Source organism: Manacus candei, unplaced genomic scaffold, assembly GCF_025592945.1.
Source record: "Manacus candei isolate 608988 ecotype Guabito, Panama unplaced genomic scaffold, ASM2559294v1 h1tg000018l, whole genome shotgun sequence".
Lineage (NCBI taxonomy): Eukaryota > Metazoa > Chordata > Aves > Passeriformes > Pipridae > Manacus > Manacus candei.
Window position 1 is genome coordinate 777,376 of NW_026138066.1, and position 24,582 is coordinate 801,957.

At 40.7% G+C, this 24,582-nt stretch overlaps 1 protein-coding gene across 4 annotated transcripts in view; it reads left to right on the forward strand.

The window, feature by feature from the left end:
• Positions 1 to 4,310: 4,310 nt before the first annotated feature.
• Positions 4,311 to 24,582, forward strand: part of CRADD (CASP2 and RIPK1 domain containing adaptor with death domain) — an 81,654-nt gene continuing 61,382 nt past the window's right edge. Inside the window, exons 1-3 of one of the 4 annotated variants that reach the window (XM_051784078.1) lie at positions 4,865 to 5,245; positions 7,313 to 7,554; positions 8,086 to 8,391. In XM_051784078.1, the coding sequence (XP_051640038.1) occupies positions 8,094 to 8,391 (298 nt within the window). In that variant the 5' untranslated portion in view covers positions 4,865 to 5,245; positions 7,313 to 7,554; positions 8,086 to 8,093. Of the gene's footprint in view, positions 4,842 to 4,864; positions 5,246 to 5,284; positions 7,555 to 8,085; positions 8,392 to 24,582 lie in introns of those variants that run through there. The other 3 variants (XM_051784079.1, XM_051784075.1, XM_051784076.1) reach the window with 3 other exon arrangements.

Here is a 24,582-nt window from a genome sequence, read left to right on the forward strand (position 1 = left end):
AGGAAGATTACAAAAAGCAATAATTACTCTCCCCCTGAATAAAACCAACCTTCCAGTCTTTTATGTAAAATGCTAGAGAACCATTTCATATGCTGTAATTTGCGAACAAAATAAGTTGGTTTTGTGAAAAGGTTTCAGACTTGAATCTTAAAATCATTTTAGTTATTTGTCAATGTTTGATTTTCAGGCTAATTAGTGAATTTTCTTTGTTCTCACATTGTTAAAATGGTGCTTTACATTTAAAAATAACTTCATAAGTCTGGAATAAATAATAAATAATAAGAGACTTGTAATATTTCATCTGTCTCCTCAAAGCATTTTTAAATTAAAAATAAACAGAGAACTACATTAATTCATGTATTTAAAGAAAATGGACTAAAAATTCTGAGACATACTGAGTCATGTTTGGCAAATATTAATTACAAGTTTTTTATTACAATTCATTGGAGTTTTTTTTCTGGAATGTATGCAAATGTTTTGCATTTGATGCCTGTTTCTTTTTTATAAGTACTTGTCACTCAACTTTTTGCTACAGATTATTTATATCAAAGTAAACAGCATTAAGAATTCACTGCAGTACTGCTAATAAACACTTATTTTTATTATTGAAGCAAATGTAAATGTATAGACGCTACAGGGTCACTTTAAACCTGGTTTAAGATATTTTAAAACTTTCTGTGCTATATTTTACCTACATGCTGGACATGCCTTTTAATAAAATAATACTTTTAAGGAAGTTCATGATGTGTCACCTATTATGTTTTCATTCTTCTCTTTGAACTGCATTTAATTTAAAGCCTTTATTGTTTAAATGAATGGAAATCATGGAGTATCAGAATAATTAAGCAGCAGCCCAGCTGGTCCCCTTCAGTGATGCACTTCAGTCCTGCCCATCATCTTTTCTTAGGAACGATAAGGAATTATTTTTGGAGTAGCAAATGCCACCTGAAGAGCAACACTCCCTCCCAGCCCACCACCTAATGCCCTCAAACCCTGCCAGCACCCAGCACAGCATGCCTAAATTTTGGTCTACAGTTTGGGCAAACTTTCCATACCAAAACTTTCCCTTCCTTGGCACCAGCTTGTTGTTTGGTGACTGGCACAGGAGACCTGGACGTTGGCATTACAGACACCCACGCTTGCAAAGGGGAGTACAATGGGGACCAGGGTGAAGAGGAAGAGGGAGGAAGGGAGGGGATGGGATTATTGTCTGGGACAGCAGTAGACAGCAATGGCTTGCAAGACCCTCATCTTACCTGAAGACCACCAAGTTTGGCCCACCCTGACACATATTTTAACACTGTTTTTGAGATACATCACATAAGAAATCTTTTCTGTGCTTTTCTTTCTAAAAATGACAGACAAGCATACAATAAGTTTCTTTTTTTCCATCTTAATTTCTGAGGTTTTGTGAGAGATTTAACCAATTAGATGTGTTTTTAATAAACAAATTTAGAGGCTCATATTTTTTCCTTTGTCCTTAAAGCTGGAATGCTGTCCTACAGACAATTGAAAACAGCATAATCCTAATAGATTAAATCTGCTTGCACTAGTTTTAAAAACATATTTAGGCTCTTGTTATCAGCAGAAACCAACTAGTCCAAAGAGAACAAAGAAAATACATACATGCTTGAATACAGCTTGACTAATTAGCATAAACCATTTAAAAAAATTCATTATACTAGCACAAAGTTTCTAAAAAGATTTGGCACTTAAAAGTGAGCTTTAAAAAAGTGTGTAATAATTGTAAAAATCTGCCATTATGACCTGGAATATCCCCCATGTAAAGAGAAGAGATACTGGATAGCTTGGTTCCCACAGATTTGGACTTGTGACCCTGAATTCAGCAGTCCTTAAAAGCCGACGACCGCTGGTGACCCCTCAGTCTGCAGGACCAGACAGAAAAGGTTTTAAGTCTAAAAGTCTGATGATAGCGATGTGCAGGATTGACTATGAGATTTGTGCAGTTAGTGGGATACTGAATTGACACCAAACTGGCTCAAATAGATACAAAAATATGTATAAATAAATAAATATAAAATATGTATTTTATACATATACACACATACATGTGTGTGTATATATATACACATACATATATATATATGCATATATTTTTATTTTTTTTTTGTCCTTAAAACTGGAATAGAACTAAATCATCTTTCTGAAGTTTTGTTGAACTTGGACCGGAACTGAACTGGGAGAACTTTGTGAGGGCTGAACCCAAATGGAACTGAAATAAAGAGCTTAAGGGCTTCTCTCCTTGGACTTAAAGTATTACCTGTGTGCATTCTTATCCTGTAACTGTAGTATATAATCAACAGCTGGGTTGCATTGCTAAAGATGAACCCAAAACACCAGTAGCACATTCACAGTTTCTGCTAAGTAAATTTACAGCACTGGTTATTAATTAGTGGAAGAAAAAGGAAACATCACATTTCCCCTTTAATCAGACTTGGACTTCTGCTGCTATCCTCTTCCTTCCTAGGCTTATCTGTTTCCTTCTTTGTATCTCTGTTCAGACTGCAAGCAAAGGGATGACTAAATGTTGATGAATAACTGCTATAATTTACTTGAGTGGAATCTGGAGCTGCTCTGTGTATATCCATATGTTTTGCTAACTTTCTAAGTCTTTCTTGGACAGTATAAAATAAATAATCTTAATTGCCTCATCTAGCAAAAAGATATAGTAAATGCAAGTGATTTAACTGCTTGTCCTAATTTTCTATTTTAAAATGCAGGCACATTATCTGCTATTACATGTAGCTGTCAGGATTGCAATGATGTGATTCTGTGAAGTCTCCAAGTTTGGTCACTCCAATTCCACATAAAATACAGTTCCTTAGATCATGACTGAAAAAAAAAAAAAACCAAAACCAAAGCTGACAGAAGTACAAGAACCCAAGAAAGGAAACTTTCAGTAGGTGTGTACTGCTGTGCTGAGAAACAATCATAGAGATGGTTTATGGTGTTCTCTGCTCCCTGGTGCTGCTCTGTGCTGTTTACAAATATATTTTCTCACAACTACTAATACAGACTATCCATGACAAGAAAATTTAAAACCACCTCAGTTGTACTTTGGCTACAATAGCAGCATACTTCTGGTCTCAGAGTTCCCAAAGATGACTTACTTGTGTGGTTTCCAGTATTGTCAAGGTCACGGTAAATATGTTAATGCACCTCTCTGAAATAACCCACAGGAGTATTTAAATTCTTTATGTCTGTGTTCCTAGAAGACTAACAGGTGTGCCTGAGACAAAAAAACACTTACCTCGGTTTACTAGATGTATTGGAATAAGAATTATTCACAAGCAATTTAATCCCCGTATCAAATTTACTGCCTGGAAATAATAGTAAATACAAGTGTTATGTCAATCAAACCAAAACACTGCTTTAAAATGGCCAAGCAAGTAGTATCTCTGCAGAAGCTGGCCACACAATAAATGTATATATTTTTAAAAACATTTCTTAAAACCAGCATACAAACTTTGATTTTAAGACTGACTTACATTGTGTTCACATAAATTCTCAACTTTGGTGTCAGACACAGGAAAATCAAAGGAAAAAGATTTAAGCTTTCTCAGAGTGATTGCATATCTTTATGTAAAGACTTGTAGATAAATACCATGTTAAGGATATGCAGTATGCAAGCTCTACTTTTGGTCATATTTTTCTATGGCAAGTATTTCCTGGGTACAGTATCTAGGAAAAGCACATAAAGGTTTCCATAACTAACTTCCAAGTACCCTTAAATCTGTACAATTACTCTAAACTGAGTGTACAAATAAGATTCACACGGCGTCAACAGCAGCTGCAGCCACCACCTTTCCTGCTTTTCCAGAGGGTAGGCATTAGCATGCTGTGCGGACCACAGCTTGCTCGCTGTGGTTGCCTATAGCTTCAAGGTAGCACGTTCCAGCACTGCAGGATCTTTTTTTTTTTTTTCTTTCATCGCTATTGCGGTCCCAACATGAAAGAAAAAGGGCTGACACCACTCAATCACGTGTAACACCTGACACCTACGTAAAGATGGAAAAAAGTTCTTCCATGGTATGTGACAGAAAGTGATACCGCCTCATTTTTATAGCTCTGTGAATCATAGTCATCTCTCTTCTACCATATTTTGGTTCCAGATATTCATATAAAATGATGTGCATTCAATAATACTGTATTCAGTAATCAATAAAACGACCAGATTAATAAAATGACCAGAATGTGCACAGCACTGTGGTAGACACAGGCTGGCACTCACTTTAGTAAACGGTTTTCATCTATCAAAATTTCTTCATTTTTAGGCTGCTCAGATGAAAGTAATGAAGCCAAATATATATAGTAGTCCATATAATACTTCTCTGTGTTTGATATGACGATACAGCACCGGGATGAAGTTCGGCTTAGCGCAACGCTTGCAAATAGGAACCAATATTCCTAGAGAGTAATGGCATCAGCTGTTTCTAATGCCATTAAAACTCCAATGTCGTAATTTCTGATTTAATTTTGGATACAACCCCTCCACTCGCTGAACACCCCCACCACCCAGACGCCGAGAGCGCAGCAGGTCCTCTGAACTCCTGGACAGAGGCCCCTTTCGTGGAGACCCCCCGCCGCGGCACCGGGCAACGGCGGGACCCCCCAGCCGGCGGCAGGGCCGCCCGCACCGCCGGGCTCCCGGCGCGCTGCCCACAGCTGACATGGCGGCGGCGGCCGCCCCTCCTCGGCCGGCCCGGCAGGGCGGCGGCGGCGGCTTCCGGCGGAGCGCGCTCGCCTTCCCCACAGATGGTGCTGCCCGCGCAGGCTCCGCGGGCTCCGCGCCGACCGGGGGAGTTCCGCGCTGCCCTCGCGTAAGTAGGGGAGGGGGACAGCGGCTCGTTCGCCCAGGCGCTGCCCGGCCCGGCCCGGCCCGGCCCGGCTCGGCTCGGCCCGGCTCGGCTCGGCTCGGCTCGGCTCGGCTCGGCTCGGCCCGGCTCGGCTCGGCCCGGCTCGGCTGCCCCCGCCCGCCGCCCCGGGCGCCGCGCAGGGGGAAGCGGGAGAGCGCTGCCGAGGAGCCGTTCGGTGGCGCCCCGGGGCCGAGGCAGGGGCCGGGCTTCCGCGGGGCGGTCTCGGGCCGCCTCCTCTGCCGCAGCCGGTGCCGGAGGGAAGGCCGGAGGGCGGCTGCTGCCGGCAGGGGCTCGGGGCCAGGGTGGCGGCAACCAAGCCCTGGCTGTTGCAGGAGATGCAGCGTCGAGACCTCAGCTGCAGGGAAGGAGTTAAAAGCAAAACCTGATTTTTTTAGTGATATATTTTTAACCCGTAGGCGTGCTGTGAATAGCCAGAATCAGTCGTGGGTTAGGCAGGGGAGACTTAATCCTAAACTAAGCAGGCGTATGGGAACGCACGTGGGAGTCATGAGCAGCCCGTTGCAGTTGGTGTTAGCGAAAACGCCGAAGTTTTTGTAGCCAAGAAGTGGATGTGCCTTTTTAGAATCAGAAAGGGCTTTTATCAAAAGTTTTATCTCCATTCATGGCCAGATTCTGTGTCAGATTTGAAAAAATGCAGACCTGCTTGTGTTGGTGTGGTGATGAATCAAGGATTGTGCACATTCAGCAGGACATGGACTGCGTTTCTTAGAATTTGGCTTTACAATGGAAAAGAACAATTTTCAGAAGTATCTGGGAAGGGTTTGAGCCATGTCTTTTTTTTGGGTCAATGGACATCTCATCTTTTTCATTTTCCATGGAATTACTACACAAAATTTAGTTCAGAGCTTACTTTGCATCCCTAGCTATAGCCTGTGATTAAAATGAATTTAAATTAATTCAGTGTTGCACTAAGCTCTGTCCCAACACTGTAAACACACAAAAAGAAGTACTTAATCTTTAAAAAGACCTTAGAAAGCAGTACACCCCATCCTGGAAGTTTATTAGGACAATGCCAGGACTTTACAACTTCAGTTGTGTGCACTCTGCAGTCAGCAAGATTCCTCCTTCAGATTCATGGCTTAACAGGCATTTTTCAGCAGCCGGAGGTGCAAACTGAGATGGTTGGTAAGAGCTTGTTTTTGAAAAGTGTTGGCTGCTTTGGTCATGAAAAAGAGGAACTCATCAAGTGCTGCACAGTGACTGGAGAACTCAATGATTCTCATCCAGCACATGGGTGGGGAGGCTGCTGGATGGGGACTCTCACAAGTGGCTTGTGCAGAATGTGAAGCACAAGAGTTTTGCAGCATCTGAAAGAGATTTTTGCCTGGGTTGAGATAACACCCTCAGAGCTGCTGCTGGATGTCTGTCTTGAACTCTGCAAGTGTTTTGTGAGCTCAAGGGCATTCCAGAAGGGAGAAGCAGTGGGATTTACTGCCTGAATTTTTGTCCAGAGATACCTTCCAGTAGTGTAAAGGTACTATGTGTTGGAGACCAGAGTCTTCAGCTTCACCTCTCCAAAATTAGCCTCCTAACATCAAGTGGGGAAATCCAGTTCTTTCTTGCCTGCTCTTTTTCCTGCTTCTTCCTTGCAATATTGTCTCAGTCCATGATGGAGTTTGATGTTTGAGCTATGCTTAGCAAATTAGCATTTCTTAAAGATATGTGCTGGGTTAGCTGTTACTTGATTCCCACATGATCCCTAGACACAAGGTAAGCACCTTGAAATTCACTTCAGTATATGAGAAATGCACCGAGTAACCTAGGAAGGTCCTCTGGGAAAGTGCCTTCCAGCAGTGCTTTTAGCTCTCAGTGGAAGCATTTTCGGAAAGTGGCTTTATCAGAGGATGTCACAGACAGGGTTTTCCAGTCTCTCTCTCATGGTGCTATGCCCTTGCATTCTGACCAAGGTGCCATTTGCATGCCGATATGTTTTGTTGGTTGCCTGCCCTAGATTTTAACAACCAGGTCAACCAAAAAACCTCTGATGGGGCCCTGGGAGTCATTAGGCACCTCTGATGATAAAAAGACTTCAGCAGGATTCATACAAAAGCTTTGAAAATTCCTGTCTCGCCTTGTATCCTCAAGCTGAATGAAGCAGAGTTTCTGCTGTTCAAACAGCAGCTTCTAGTTTAATTATTAGAAACCCTCTTGCGGTAATCACAACACCTACTGCAGTTTTTTGACTTCATTATTTAGTAATGAGAAAGTATCTCATTGTATTGTCCTGTCACTTTCCTTTTCAAGTATCATTAATGGCCCTAAGGATATGTTTGTCATTAAGGATTAGACTAGACATCTTGAGTTGGTTCATAGGTCTGATATAGACTCCTGTCATGATCTTGGGTCTCTGGTCCTTGACTCTTGTTCTGTAGAGTGACTGTAAAATGCATCTTTTTTGGCTTTTATCTCATCAGAGTGTTAGTCAAGTAAAATGGAAGCTGGCAAAGGGCATCTGATTGCTTACTGTGAACACATTAGAAGGGAGGGAAAAGAGCTTCTTAAGCTAAAGAACAATTTTGGCAGAAAAAAATGCCTATAAATGGAAGGTGGATAAATTTGAGATGGAAATTTGAAGAAAGTTTCTCATCATCAGATCAGTCAAGCTCCAGAGCACTATTCCAGGATGATCTGGGGGGAGAACGACCTGGTGCATAAGGTGCGTTTCTACCCCTTCTAAACTTAAAATGCAGGCCAAAGCTACCTCCTGCTGTCCCTGCTGCTGCTGCCTGGCTGTGGTGCATCTACCAGTCCTGCTGCTGCTTTTGTAATTATATCAGTGGTCAGTTGTGACATCTCTTTAATTTTTAGGGTTAGAGTCTCTTAAGGACTGGCAAGTGCTCTAGCTGCCTTTAATGTGGACCTTAGCCAGTTAGTGAGCGGGATTACGTGGCGTGGGTTTCACTCCAACAAAGGACTTGGCTTCACAATACCAAAGGTTCTATTCTTGTCTAATATTTCCCAGAAATGGCTGCATTTTACCTTGTGAGACAGTGAAATCTGAGCAGAAAGAAGATGATAGGGATCATTAACAGTTTGTCCAGGCTGGTGATTCTGAATTTGTAATTCTTTCTGAAGGTTGACAGGTGTCAAAACATCTCTTCTGAATGTTCAAACATCACTTCTGGATGTTAAAGGTCTCAGTGTTTTAATCTTTATACGTTTCCTTACTCCTTGTCTCACATTCCAGGTTACCAGATGGATGCCAGAGATAAGCAGCTTTTACGCTCCCTGCGCATTGAGCTCTGCGCAGAGGTGCTGGTGGATGGACTTGTTGTTCAGTATCTCTTCCAAGAAGGGATTCTTACAGACAGTCATGTTCAAGAAATAAAAGCCCAAACCACCAGTCAGAGGAAAACTATGATGCTCCTTGATATTCTCCCCACCAGAGGACCCAAAGCTTTTGAAGTGTTCTTGGATTCCTTACAGGAGTTCCCATGGGTTAAAGACAAGCTGATGATGAAGCGTAAGGAAATGACAGTACAAGGTCCTTCAGGTAAGGCCAGGATTGTTGTTGCTGGTATTTTGAAGGTTGGTATTTTGATTGTTGTTGCTGTTATTGTTCTCAAGCCATGATTTTAAAAGTATTCAATGTACCAGTAATTTCAAGTTATGCATTGTGATACCAAGAAAAGGGAACAGCCTGAATTTCCTGGAAGCCAGGCAAATATCAGGAAATATTGCAAAGTTAGGGGCATGAGCAGGGCTGAGTTTCAGGAGACAAGGAGATAGCAGGAGGGGCTGCCTTGGGTGAGGCTGGAGTATAGGAGGACCCATAATCCATTACCTCAACGAGAGTGGACTATAAAAAGTAGTTTTGACTGGCTGCAGAACAGTCTCTTTACCATCCGTATCTGATTATTGTTTGGTTTATGTATGTTTTACAGTGATTTGTTTCTGGGTCATTTATACTGACAGAGTTTTTATTTACTTTTATTATGATTTTGATGTAATTTTGATTTAGTACCAGGTACTAATTTAGATTTATTTAGTTTATTATATTTACTGGAGTACAAATATCTAGGATCATTACTTCCAAAATTACTAACCATTGCTTATTTTTAAAACAAATGTAGGAGCTAACTGATTTAGTGGGTCTTAAATGATCTTATTTGGTAAAATCTCTGGCATTTAAATGTACTTCTAAAATTAGTTTTATGGACTTGATGTTTGTTCAGAAGTGATTTCTTTACCAATCCATGCATGCAATTGGCTAAGCCGTTTTGAAGTCAAGACAACTGCTTAAAATTCACATTTCTTGTCCCAGATTCTGGCAGCATGCACTGGCTGCTAACCTCATGTTACCAGTGAGATAGTGGAATAGTCCTCAGTTGGGAACATCCTTTCCAGGCAGTCTGATTAATCTATCTCCAAGTCCTCCACCCCCTGCTCTCCCCCACTTGTGTTTGGTCATACATATTTTGATGCACGACTTGTGATTTTTCCAGTGTCAGTGTGCTTTGTGTGAGACTGAAAGCCTGTGAAGATGGGTGACTAAGACCCATTGACCATCATGTGCACCTGCATCTCAGCTGCATGTTCAAGAATGTTTTGCCAAGATCTGCTGGACAAATCTGAGATTATCTTACTTTAGGACATTTTTAATGGAATATTGTGACAGCTGTCTTTCTGATGGTCTCTGTGGAGGTTGCTGTGTGTGTGCTTGGAAATGAGTAAATAATTTTCAAAAATTGGGAAACAAATATGCTATGCTGCCTACAGGGGAAAACACTTCAAGTTCTCACCACAGTGCAAACCAAGGCATTGAATGTGTTGGAAAAGACCTTGCTCAGACCAAATCCTGAGCTAACGCTCATTATCTGCCTTACAAAACAACTTCTTCCTTGGATAATTGCTGCTTAAGCTGTTGAATAATTCTTACAATTCCAGAAACACACAGCCATCAAGTGGAAAAATTGTTACCGATTTTTGTTCTTCTTGTTGTTTTATGGGTTGCTTTTTCCCATCGTTTCTTGACTAAGGTGTTGGATTTAAGCATATCAAGTTCTTTGGTTTCTAGTGGGCTGATTCTACTTGATAATCCTATTGCCAAATTTTGTGTGTAAATTAGAAAAGACTTCCAGACTAGCTCAAAGGCTACTGTTATTTTTATTGCGGCAATACAGAGTGTAAGAACAGGATAAGAGGCAGATTTTGTAGGCATGTTCTTTAGAAACCAAGGAAAGAGAGCACCATCTGTGCCCTAATAAGTGCTGACTGCGCCCTGGAATGAATTGGAAACTATGGTGGCATCATCAGCTCTGATTACATGCAAGAAAATGTGCTTTGGGATAAAAGCTTTGCTTTGCATTCTAACAACAAAGTTGGAAGCTTTTGTCTTGGCAGAGTACATGAGCATATGCTTAGCCCTAAGCATGGAAAAAACCATTGGTTCTAATAAAACTATAAGCATATTTAAAATTAAATGTGTTCTCTAGTGCCATGCTAGATAACTTCTGCCTTATTGGAACTGTTCTTATACATGATTATTTGACAATGGCAATTTGTTTTAAAGAATCTGTTTGTGGTGAAAAGAGCCTGCCCCATACACACTACCTTTTTTTAGATCCTAAAACTTTTAAAATTGGTTTTATGGCCCCAGTTTTTTAAATTATTTTTTTTGATCATATATACTATGGAAACTGAATGCTTGCTGTTCACTCGTTTATGATTAATTAAAATTCTGTTAACTCAAGTAAAATATCCTCAGTTTTTAAAGATCCTTTGCAGAACTAAAGACTGGTAGCAAGTTGGTCCTTGAAGGAAGGTTTTATTTTGGTCTTTCACTTCACAGTGGCTACATGGCAGGTTTTTAAAGTCAGTGACTAAGTAGACTATTAGATTTGTCTATCTGAACCTAAAACTGGCGTGTGCACAGTGATTTTCCTGTGTAGGTCTTTGGGTTATTTTGCATTTTGTTCAAAGAGATCAGGCTTTCTATCTTTGCTTCAGCAGAGAAGCATATTTTGTTGGTTGCTAGTTAAAAAAAAAAAAGTCACAACTGTAATTATTTAGAAACTTTTAATTTATTTTCTTCCCCTAGTTAAAATCAAACCCAAAACAACAAACCAAACAAACAAAACAAATGGCAATTTCAGAAGGTCAGGAAAAAAAATATTTTGTTTTGCTTTGTTGTATAAATATGATCTGGTGAACCGAGCAGCTACAAAATGGAAGCCAAAGTCTGAGACCTAAGCAAGATACTGCCACTGACTCATCATGACTCTTTGAGCAAATTCTTTCAAGGCAATGGATTTACTGATTCCCAAGTTGTGTAACTTGGTGTAGTGTTCATGGAACAGCATAGGGTGGAACTGTAAATTGGCTCAGGATTCAAACCCAGTTTGGCTGCTTGCAAATAAATGAACTCTTAAAACCACTGATATCCTGAGATTTATTGCTCAGTGTCTGTTGACTTAAAAATAATAGTTCTGTATACTGTTATCTGTTGTAGTTTCAAGGAACACAAAAGACCTTGATCTTGCAGAGCATGAGGAATACTTTTTCTATGAGAATCAGGAGAGGGATGTGCAGGCAGGTAGGACCACTTGCATCTGTATAACTGCAGCAAAGAGATCCAAGATTCCTTCACCTTGTTTGTTTACTTAAGGCACAAGACAGCCTAGTGCCTACGGTCAACTTTCTCCTCTCTCCTGTGGACCTGACAGATGGCCAGAGCTTTAGGGAAGCCTTATCGTAAGGTGGGGAAAGCACTGTTTAATACCCCAAAATCCCAAGGAGGAAATTCAAAGTCATGTGCTTTTGAAGGTAAATATTTATAACTTTAATTGATTTAAAGATGATAGGGTATCTTTCCTGCTTGTGTAATAACCTGTGATAAAACAGTTCACCTTGTGCAGAGTGGCGTTGCAAGACTTAATCATTATGAACATCAACCACAGCATGAGTTCCTGGTTTTGAAGATCAAAACTCCTGCCATAGTAAGAGTTAACAAAAGTAATGTGGGTCTGTTTCATTGGGAAAAGACTATTCTGTTTTTTCTGCCCTAGTTTGGATAACTTTATGCCTTTGTCAGGAACATAAATCTTCAGTATAGTCTTATAATTCCTACAAAAAACTACAGCTGTTGGCAGTAGAATTCCCTTCTTTCTAGGAACAGAAAACAGTTACCCAATATTTTTTACACTGAATTAAAAAAATATATGAGCTTTGATGGCATTTGTTTATCAGAATTTTTCTAATCTCTGTCCACTTGGGAATTTCTTGGTCCAAGTATTAAATTTCTCTCCATAATACATGTGCTATAAAATAATTTACTTCTAAAAGTGTTAGTTATTGCACTTCTTTGTAGTATAGATGATTTCTCCATTCCACAGAAAATCACAGCATACTGAGAAAGAAAAAAGTCTGAGATATGGCATTTGCCAGAGGAATCCTGGAGCAGCTGCTGTTATCTGGCAAATGTTAGTGAATTTAGGGCATGGAGTTACACGGAATTGCCATGGGAAAGCTGTACTCTCGCAACTAAGCAGGGGATATTTTCTAATGCACAATTTTGTTGTTGTGGTACCTAGTCAACGTTAAGGTCCTGTTAGACTTGGGTGAGGTTTTTTGATTTGAACAGATTTTAGTGTGGTTGAGGTTTCTCCCTGGATGTGTGGGGAGTATGTGTTCTTGTATAGCTATATAAAGCTTCATGTTGTGTAACGCTTTGGATGAAGCATGCAAATAGAAAACAAAGCAAAACATGTACTTATGCTGAGAAAGCCAGACAGCCTTCCATCCCTCCCAGCTTTCACAAAGTCCTTTTTCCACAGCTGGATTGTGGGTTTCTAAGAATTTGGATTCAAATGCAAAAGCATTAGGACATGGGAAATTTTAGTATGTCTTTCTGCCTTTTGTTGGCTGCTTCCTGCCCTCTTCCTGTCCTGCTTCCTCTCCCATCTAATGCAGTGAGGAAACAGCCTGATCTCTTGCCTTTTCCATTTGGATGTCAGATAGGAGAGCAGCTGAAATGGTGGACACAATGGTGGGTTTTTTCTTTTCTTTCCCTCCCCTCTCTTGTATAGTCCAGTGGCAGAAGGGGGAGTTTACTCCCATGTATGTCTGAAGGGATGGGCTTAGCAGCCTTGGCCATGCTGGGTTGACCCGGAGATGAAGAAATGCCCTTGCGCCACATCCTAATGCCTGGAGGCTATAGAAAATGTTATCTGGAGAGATTCAAAGGCATCCTGGTAGGAAAATTTCCCAAACTCTTTTCCACATTCCCATCTCCCCTAAAATCGGGTGTTACATTTACAACTTTGGCTCTGTTCCTGACTGCAGTGCGCAGACTGAAGTCTGGCATTAAAGGTTTGTGCAGATACTCAATATTAACAGTATGCATCATGACATCATGACATGGACAAGTAATCAACTTCCCTGGTTCTATGGAGCATTCTGTGTATTCATTTTAGTTAGTTGTGTGTATGGATGTAAGATTTTCTTTTCTTTTTTTTTTCTTTTTTTTTTTTTTACAGTTTAAGGAGTATTTGCTTGCTTTCTTTTTTGCTTTTTTGCTGTGTTAAAAGCAGCTGTCTTTATGCTGGTTACATGCTATGTTTTCACTTTGAGAAGCCTAAATCTTAGGCATCACTGTTAGGAACTATAGTGTTTCCAGCCTCAAACAATTTCTCTCAGGTAATTTAATGGAAAGATAAACCCATATTTGGTGTCATCCTCAGTAAGACATATATGTAAGGCTAATAATAATAATATAGATTTAATAAAATGTGTAGACCCTGGAAGCTGGATGGGAGGAGTGAGGTCTGGCAAGAGAGGTGTTTAGACCAGCCATGCCTGATCAACTACTCTTAACCAGTGCCACAAAGAGGAAGCAGTGGGTAATTGGGATTGAATACTCCCTGCGGTAGGAAGTGAAGACATCCATCTGCTGACCAGACCTGATGACTTCCAAAGCTTGCTTCTTTCCCAGGGACTGGATCCAGGACATCACAGTGGTTGCCAAGACCTGGCCAATCATCAGACTTTGCTACTCTCTCATGTGAGCAGTAATAACACTTCAGTAAATTAAGGATGACTATGGGGCTCAGTGATTCCATGTGAAGGGATGAAGCCCCAGCAGTTCTCCATCCTTCCAATCAAGAGGAAGAACCTGGGCAGGGGTGGATGCATCCTGCATATTCACACATGTCTGTGCACCTGCTGTTCTAACAGCACTTCGGACTCCATGACCACGGGACAGTTTTCAAGAAATGGGGACTGCTAGGAACAAATGGGATCAACTCAACAGTGTCTTTACCAGCAGGTGTTCTGATATGAAGTGGAAGACTGCATGGCTGCAGCACTGCAATGTCATTGGATTTGCAGAGATGCAGCAGGATAGTTCACACAACCGCAATGCCACAGTGCATGGCCTCTTAGGTTCTTAGACAAGGATGCCGTTGCAGCCTTTTCAAAGGAGTGTCTTGAATGCCAGAGTTGTGCTATTGCCTGGGCAATAGGCTGGTCAAAAGCCTGGATTAGGATCAAAAGGGAGCTCAGTAAGAGAGACATTGTGGTGGCACCTTTAGTAGGGCTTCCCGATCAAAAGGGGGTAGAGCCTGTAGAAAGGAAGGTAGCAGTTTTGCAGTACCTACAAAGAGGATATCAAGGTAAGACAGGGATAGGCTCTGCACAGCAGTGCATAATGGGAAGATAAGAGGGGAAGCATGTTAGTTGAAATGGGAGGTTCTGACTCATTATAGAGAGAGTTTTCATCACAAGGGTAGTCAAGAAGTGGAGCAAGGACCCCGAGTTCAGCCATAGAGGTTTTCAGGACCTGGCTGACCGCAGAGATCATCCTGCTTTTAACAGAAGGTTGGACATGAGACCTCCTGAGGTCTCTTGCAAGTCAAATTTCCCTATGACCCTATGAAGTCCTGTTTAAAGAGTGCTTCTTTTGGATGTCCTGGTTCTTAGGGAAACTGACAACTGTGGTATCTGCTGTAATGTGACACAGTATGGCAATCCAGGAGGCTTCTGGAATGCAGAAGGTAATATCTTGATGAATTTCCTGGATGAGAAATGGAAGGGAGGTACTCTACTGGCCATGCTACTCACAAACAAGGAACACCTGTTTAGGGATGTGTTTGTTAACGTAGTCTTGACCGCAGTTACCATACAGTGCTCAAGTTTAAGGCAGAGAAGAGAGAAAAACAAGTAGAAGTGTAAAGATCCCGGACTTTAGTCTGTTTATGAAACTGGTTGATGGTACAGTGTAGGAGACAGTTCTGAAGGACAAAAGCATCTAGGAGACCTGACTGAGCCTCAAGGAAAACATCTTTAAAGCACAAAAATGGTCCATTCCTATGTGCAGGAAAAGTAACAAACGTGGCAGGAAGCTAGCTCAGCTGAAGTCCCAGCCTAGCTCAGATTCAAAGGGGAATTGTCTAGGAGGTGGAAGTGATGACAGGCTACCCAGGAGTAATATAAAAGCATTCTGTGGACTTTTAGGAATAGAGTTCTGAAGGGCAAAGCTCATTTGAGTTTGAAACCGTTCAAAGATAAGAAGGACAAGTTGGGCTTCTACAGGTACACTGACAATGGAAGGAGAAGACTAAGGTAACCACTGAAGAAGGGCACAGAAAATGCTGGGTCTTCATATGCAAAGTCTGCTCTCAGTTGGCCCTGATCTCTGTGTCTAATACTGGAATTTGGGTGAGGGAGATGCTGTTTATAGTAGAATCAAGTTAGGAACTACCCCAATGGACATGCAAAAATCCGTGGAGCTGGACAGGATGTGTCTGAGAGTGTTGAGGGAGCCAGACTGTCTTTGAGAGGCTGTTTTCTGTCATGTTTGGTAGGCTGTGGTAAGCCAAATGCACAAAGTGCAATAAAGTGACTAGGAACAGCTAGGTTGGGTATACCACACGTGAATCAAGCTTAACCAACGTGATTCTTGCCTTCTACAATAAAATGGCTGTCTCTGTGGATGATAGCAGCAGATTTTGTTTAATTGACTTCAACAAGGCTTTCAGCACAGTCTCAGTGGGATTCTTGTGGCTAGCTGGGAAAGTATGGACTGAATGGGTGAACTGCACAGTGGTTGAAAGAAAGGTTGGACCACCAGTCTTAAAGGATGTCTGTCTAACTGGTGGCTAATTAGGAGTCATGTTCCTCAGGGCTGACAGTGGGATTAATTCTGTTTAGCCTCTTTGTCAGTGACCTGGGTGACAGGAGGGACTGTATCTTCAGGAAATTTGTAGGTGAATTAACTTTGCTCACTTGTCAGTTTGCATTCTGTGACCTTTGAATGGTGCCTAAAACAGGAAGGCAGGATGACTCCGGGCCCTGGGGGTAATTTAACACAGGAGAGTGGGACTGCCTCTCAGAGGGATCCCTACAAGCAGGATGAATGGACCAGCAAGAACCTCATGACATTCAGGAGAAGGAATTGTGAAGTCCTGTACCTAGGATACAAAATTCCCACAAAATAACACAGGATGGGCACTGACTGTCCAGCTGCAAATCTGCAAAAACGAAGCTGGGTGTCTTGATAGATGGCAAGTATGATGATGAAGACTAACCACACACAAGATTGCAAAAGCAAGAGAAAAGCCAACAGGCAGACTAAGGGAAGTGATTATTCCCCTGTACTTGGTACTAGAAGACTGTATTTAAAATACTCTGTCTAGCTTTATGCCACCAGTACAAGGGAAAGATTGACAAACTAGAGAGTCCTGTGGAGCATCACTGAAGTGGTTAATTTAACATAAACTACAGGGAAAGCAGTTGAAACAATTGAGTTTGTTCTTGGAGAAGGCCAAGTAGACTCAGAAAACATGGAGTCAGACGCTTTCTATGGATGTGCTGCAAAAGAAAAAGAAATGGCAGCCACAAGTTGTAGTGAAGAAAAGTCTGATTGAATATAATTTGGAAGTTTCACAAGACAGGTTAAGCACTGGACACAAGAGTTTGCAGACCAAGTTGTGTTGCCCAAAGAGTCTCCATCCCAGATCCTTAAAGACAGTCAACACTCAACAGTACAGGATCTTGAGGAACCTGATCAGACTTGGAAACTGGCCTTACTTTGAGCAAGAGGTTGGACTAGATGACCATCTGAAAATGTTTGTTGAATTATTTTTTTTAACTTGCATGGGGAAAATCTATTGTCTTTCATAAATTAAGTCTATGAATGCTATTGACCGAAAAACAAAAACCAATCAAGCAGACAACATGTTCACCTTAACTTACCTGTTGGGGAGGCTGCATAGCCACCCAAAGTCAGTAAAAAGTCAGTAAAAACATTAAGTAGTGTCTTTCAGTGAAAGTCTGACTCTAGTGAAGTCAGAGGCCAGACTCCTGTTGACCAGAGCAAGCTGGTGAAGGAATGGGTGCTATGCTGCCTTCCCTGCACCAACATGGCAGCATGTCTTGACCTTCGAAGAAAAATAATTTCCACAGCTGGAAAGCTATTACTAGTTCAGACTATGCACTCCTTTTGCCTGTAAACTGAGAATATCAGCAGTGGTGTGACTTACTTCTCACCAGGAAATGTCACTTGTATGGCAAAGGTCAGGGTTCCTCCAGGATACAGTTAATTATGCATGGTTACTATATCATGAAGCACTCCCTGCACTGCCATGTGCAACTAAGTTTTCATTCCAGATCTGTTCACAGTCATATGTATGTTTATGAGAATGAGGACTAGAGCACCCAAGTATCACTGGTTACCTCAGAGTGATATGGTTTATCTTGTTAGAAGATTTATGGTTTTGTATACAAGACTTTTAAAGCCAGTTTTTATCTATTTGGCAATTGTCTGTGTAAACAAAAAACCAGTCTTGTTGCTTCTTTTCCACACTAGACCATTGTTCTGGTATTCTGTCAGATTTTCTTTTAAGTGTTCTTCTTGTTCTTGCTTTATCTGTGAATAGAAATGTTGATACTAATTAATGGCCCTTATGGCCCATAGATATACACTAATACATGCTCCAGAGTAAATGAGAAAATTTGTAACTGAGTAATTAATTCTTGTAAATGAGAAAACCCGATATGTTGGCAAGGAGTTGTACGTGTGCTTTGACAGACACTTCTGCTGTGAAGTGAAGCTTCAGTATTTCTTCCAATTTACATTTAGAGAAGGAGCAGATTTGATTTATGCTATAGGGTTTTTGTGTGCAGGAAGTAAGCGTTAATGCATTGGATCAAGGTGAATAAATCGACATTAGTGCATCACTTCTTCTGGCAGCCTTCTTAATCTTAGTGTTTCACCACCTCGCCTGGGATTTTCAAAAGTACTCGTAGTTAACCCAAGCTCACTCAACCCTTCTCCCATCAAGGTCAAGGGTAAGTTCCCATTGGCTTTAAAGAAGGCAATTTTAGTCCTGTGCAGATGCTTTGGAAAGTCTTACCTTTCATTTGTAATTAACAATATATTGGGTTCTTTAACAAACAGCCTGTTTCAGGTTTTGGATCTTTCTGATAAAGTATGTGCTGGGGTTGAGTGAAAAGATTTTACATAGGTAATAAAGGGCTGACTAAGCCCCTTACCAGCCCTTAGGGTCTCTGGCTGGCTCTGGTGGCAAGTAGCCTTTCTCCACAGAGAGGCGGTGCTGCCTTTAAGCAGGGACATACAAATCCTCAGCAAAGTAAAAATTGAGAAAGAAAAGCTGCAATGAAAAGGAAAGCCAGTACTTTCTAGTACTTCTATGTGAAGAAGTATTTATTTAAATATGGTTTTATTTACTGTAGGCCATGGTGTTGTTTGCTCAGCTTTTCCAAGTGACATGTTCTTTATTCTTACTCCTCTTCCATTTAATTAGGACGTCATGTAGTTCTCTGTGATCCAGTTCTGCTACATCCCACATGAGATTAGTTTGGTCTTCATATTCGTGAATGATTGCTGCAGTTAGGGTTGCAAAACACTCTCATCATCCCCTCAGTTCATGCACTCGTGGTGGATCTGATGGGTTCACCTACAAAGTGCTTGTTCTAAAAGCAACATCAGGCTATGGCTAGAAATGCTAGCTGGCTGTTTGCAATAGAAATTAACTCAGGATTCTTGGGGCATTCCTCTTGCAGGCACCAGGATCCAAAATGGAAAGCCTTAAATCTTTCCTCAGCAAGCTGCTGGTTGTGCCTTCAGCCAGGTCCCCAGGCAGCGCAGCTCCAGTCGGAGCTTCCTGGGCACTTCAAAGCCTGCTCTGGGCAGGTCCCAGGCTCCTGTCTCTCAGCAGTGCCGAGAGCACTCATGGCACCTCACACCTGGTGTTGGGACACGCGGCCAGGCGTTCCTCCAGCAATTCCACCCATGGGGCCGAATCCTGTGGGTGTTTGCAGAACACACCTGTCAGATGGGGCTGCGTCCCTGCCAGCAACTGGCAGTGAGGTGCAGCTCTTCGCATGGAATACTGTAATATTAATAGGACCCAAGAGTGTAACTGAAGGATGCCACCTTGTGACTTCCCTAATAAGCACATATCATTTATATAAGCAATGCCCCCTGAGCTGTGCTTATAAATATTTGGTGGAGGTGTAACTCCAAGAGAGAGCTCACATCTTGAAGTTTTACTTGAATAAGGTCCTTTTCAGTAGTGGAAAGAAATATATCTAAGTCCTAGAAGAGGGCTTGAGTTGCTCTCCTCCTTGTTTCACCTGGGCTAACTGCAGCAGCTTCTTAATTAGTGCACTGGCCTTTGTGAATCCCTTTCCTAATGCCCCTAACTTTCCCCAGAAATTGTGCACACATTTTAGGAAAATAATTTGGACCTGCTCTGGGGAAAGGGGATTGATGATAAACCTGTGTCTCTGCCTTTCACCTGAGTGGAGTAGAATTGACCCTGTAACCAAGAGTCTTATTTTCATTTATCACTATGTTTCATTTATCGTAGTTCTCATATATGACAATGTTAAATGTATCTTTAAGTTGTTCAACTAAGTCCAACCCTCCTTGAGGATAGAGACATACACTTCACCTGTCTGTTTAAAGTTGTTACCTATGTTAGGGATTGTTCAGCTTTCACTCTGACCAATGGATAAAGTACAGAAGAAGAAATGAGAAATACCTGTTTAGCACAAATGTTTATTGTTTATTAAAAGGCTGTTACCATGCTTCTGTTTAGATAAAATAAACTTGGCCAGCTCCTGGCATGGCACTGCATTGACCTGATATCTTGCACAAGACAAAGTCTGAGTCTCCAGAAGGCAATAGTTATCCTACATGCTGTCCATATCCCAATTAGTGGAAACATATGCATTGCTAAAATTTAATTGGAACGGCTAGTTTAAGAGGTCTGAGCTAATATATTTTTATTGTCAAACTCAACCTGCAAACATTTGTTTGTGTGACTGTATGCTTGTTAGCATGCTTATTGGCCTCAGCTGGATTATTTGCTCCAAGTTTACTTTCATTATCCACAGGATTGATCTATAATGTATATATAAACAGAGTCTGTAGGAGGAAAAACAACTGTGTTTCCACTGAAAGATGCACAGGGAGTCCAGGGGGATATTACAGAGTTGTATGTATCTTGTTTGGGTTCTGTTAGCATTTTTCTTTTGTTTTGCAATTTGCCACCTACAGTAGTGTAAAGAATAAACATCAAGTCAATTTAGAGAAAAAGTGAATCTCAGTAGTGTGGTGCCTTTCTGTTCAGACTAACATCAGGAAGAATTGGAGTGTAAACTCTGCTGTTTACTTGAGTTTCATGCTCTAGCCTCCTGCATGACAAGATGTTTTCCTGGTTAATGCTGATCAAGAGGCATTCTTAGTGTGATTATATGTCCACTGCAGTGTTCATTTTGCCATTGGTATGTGCACCCTTTCACAAAATTCTTGGCATACCAGGCTCTGGTTTAGAAGATTTCTCCCTGTTTTTTGTTTTGTTTTGTTTTTTCTCATGAGCCAGATATGAAGGGAACTGTGAGTTATTGCCTTGAATTTATGATTTAACAGCTTTTTTCCTCACTGCTCAGTAGCCCATGGACTTGGTAAAATTTCTCCTGTATCACTAAGTGTTTTTGTTGCTAGGGATTATGTTCTGATTAAAAAAGCAGTGTGCTAGACTTTCCTCCTCTTGTTCTGCATGCACAAATGTACTGCTGCTTTCCATTCAAAACTTCTTTGGCAAGTGCTGAAATCACTTAGGGACTTTAGGAAAACAGTCTTGATAATTATAGCAATAGTAATCCCATTAAATTCTCTGTAACTCTTCTGTAATCACCTGTAAATGTTAGGAAAGGCAGAACTAATTTTTTGCTTTGGTGTATAAGCCTTTTACATTGGTCTTAGATTGTGTGTACTTGTTAGTGTCTAGCCCTGCTGGTAGTGTCCCCCAGGATAAAGTTCATCTTGGTTTTTCAGCTTTAGCATTCTTTTGTTAAATACTATCAAATATTGAGTAGCTTTTATCTGTAAAGCTCCAGATGTTTAAGGTAAGGAAATATAAAGGATGACCATGCCTTAATACTACTTTCATGCCGACTGATTCCTCCTGGTAGGAATCAAGGGTTGTGAATTACTTGTGTAATCATCATTACTAGTGCTTCTTGTGCTGAATAATATGCTGTCCAGTTAAAATTGCAAACCCTCCCATTTATGTACAGACAGATGCTATTTTTTATGTGTTGTCCTTACCTTGTAGATTCATTCTGGGAAACTTGTCATCATGTCAGCAACACTGTCTGAGATATACATATCCAGACAAGTCTAGAACTCTTCAGACTTCATCATTGTCTTGCATTACTGCCCATGGGTAAATTATGAACTCCTTCCACACAGGGCTGGAGAATACCAGAAGTCCTGGAATTGGGGATCTAATAACTTTAATTAATTAATTAATCATGGAACATCAAAGCAGGCACAAAGTCCCAAAGTCCCACCTCTTCCTGGTGGGGAGAGGTAGATGGTAAGAGATTCTGTACTCCCAGGCGTTAATTAGCCTTCTGATTTGGCACCAGCTAACATTTGTACACCTCTATGGTTTGCACTGATAAACAAAGTGCTTTTCTCCTGTTCTATGCCATAAGTGTGGCTTTTTGCTTTTTCTTATTGCTCAGTTCCTGTTAACTGTACAAGCTGTTGCCACAGCCCTTTTTGCTCCCATAGAGCTATGACTAGTTACTCAGACTGCTAATTTAATCTAGTGCCTCAAGAAAAGCATTTATGTTGTCATATTAAAAATAAAGAGCTACTGTCTGAATAGATTAAGTCCTTTGCTTTATTGAGTAAACTAATGTGGGAGCAGGGTATAGAATCCCCCAGAAAGGCACTTATGATCCTATATCCCTTCCATGTGCTCCCAATTGTAAGTGGCCCCCTTTCTCCTTATCTCGTTCCAGTCATGTCTGCACCACAACTTCTGAGGCTTCTCCCCATTCTGGATAGATTTTTCCTTCTCAGTTTACTATTTTCAAATGCATAACCATTTTACAGATCATTCAACATTATAGCACATAGTTGATTTAATTCTGGTATGCAAAGCACATTGGTCATACATACCAGAGAAAAGTTTAATATAATTTCTGTGAATAAAATGAATGTCATTGTAGTGCATCTTTAAACACTCACTTGAGCCTTTTGCTACGATTGCATGTTCTGCCTTCATCAGGATATTTGGAGTGAGTACATTATTACTTCATATCGTTTCTTACCAGCTTCTGAGTCCAGTGGTATCACAAGATTAAAAAAATGTTGTTAGCACATAGAATATATAAAGTATGAAGAACTGTGTGCTTTGCCTCACATGGGGAACTGCTGTGAGTTATCTACATGCTTATTAGGAAATTGGATATTGAGTTTCAGTTTTTGGATGTAATTTCTTCCTTGCGTTAAAAATTGTCAACACCAAAATGACCCAGAAGTATTCTCCTTCTACAGAAGTGTTCATCTTTCTTTTGCAGAGGTAACATTAATGCTTACCAAGATGATCTTCTGTCTTTTTCCAGGATGTTGTATATCTGTTATAAATTCTAATGTACAGTTGTGATTGCTGCTTTGTCCTTAAATCATTGCAGCTCTATAGCAGATGCCCACTGATTCCTGACCACAGCTGATGGGCTTACTCCTCATACTATGCTTTACAGATTTCCTCATCTTGGTTTGGAAAAAGGGACTTTTCCAAGATGGAATCCTATTCCTATCCTATCCTATCCTTGTATAGCCCATGTTCCAGATCTACCAGTGTTCTTTGCCTTGCCTTTGAGCTGTAGGGGCGTGTAAGGCCCAGGTAGGAAATCCAGTGAGGACAGTGGTCTAAGAAAGAATAAGATGAGAGTAAACATTTAATCCCAGGATTTGCAGTGACTGCCTTTTTAGGCATAGATTTTAGGACTTGGTATGATTTTTTTCATTTGGCTGGAAGTAGCTAATCAAAATTCTGTCTTTTTACACTACAGTCATAACTATTTTCATGCAAAGTGATAATACAACACATATGTGAACAAAGTGCATATGCCATGTCTGGAACACCAAAATTAATTACCTCAGATGTAGAGGCAGAAGACAGTCACTCAAAACAAGGTATGATTTAGGATTAAGATATGGGAAATGTGCTGTTATATAGTCTCCCTCAACCATTCCAGATTTATAAAATAAATATTGGCATCTGCATGCAAAGGTGTTTGGTACTTTAGGAATGCCAAAGAGGATGTAGCAATTTGACAGAACTACAACCAATTCTACACTTGTTTTTGCCTACAGGTTATAAGAAAGTGATGAGAGCTGTTCTCAGCTTTGAGTAGGTCACCCTGTTTTGGTAGCTTGAATTCAGAATGTATATACATACCTAGGAAGTTTATTTCCTATGGGAAAGGAATATGTTTTAGTAGCTGAAATTAGGTTGTTCAGGAGAATCTGGCAGACTGTGATTCTCTTACTGTGTGGTGTACTCAGGCTGGCTGGTGAACCTTAGACTATGGCGAGAAAAACAGCTGAATCTATTGCTGTTCCTGGTGTTTTTTAATGGGGAAATCTGCATTAAGTGAATGATATTTAGTACTGAAGAAAGCTAATGGCTTGTCTTTAGAATTGTTTTATATAATTCACTTTTTCCCCTCCTTACAAGTTGGGTGTGTTTTGCTTTAGGCAACACCCAGCTGAGCTGAGTCTTCTCAGAAAAGTGTCTTGCACTTTAAACAAGCAGTACATAGCAGCTGGAGCTTTGCCCCAGTGCGTGTGTGTTACATTTATACTGTAAGATGCACCAGAATTTAATTTCAGGGTAGTTTTCTTGGTGACTAAAGCCAGAGGAAAAGCTGAAGTTTGCCTCTTGTCTACAGCTGTTTTATAGAGTTTCAATTAATCTTCAAAGCTCAGTAATTGGTGTAGTTTCATTGCAAAGTCTTGAAATGAAACTTTAAAGGATCATTTCCGTTTGAAGATAAAGCCAGATAAAGAGTCCTTTGTGCTACAAGTTGAAGATTTATGTTTTGGGTTGTTTTTGTTGTTGTTTTTTTTTTTTTCTGAACGCAAATGAATTCTTCTACTGTCAGGAAGACTAAGGAAAAGGTTGCTTTTTATGTATGAAGTCCTGTCCATTTTGTGTTTTCTTATCAAATTTCTTAGTAGTTCTTTTTTTCTTTTGGACCATAAGAAATATGAACCACAGGTAGAAGATACCTTTTTATCAAACTTTTCGGTAAACAAACAAACTAACTTCTATGAATTAGGCAGTGCTGTCTTTCTGTCACTCCTTTGTCTTTCCGTGATGTTTTTCTGCTTTTTGTTCTTACGGTGATGGACGAG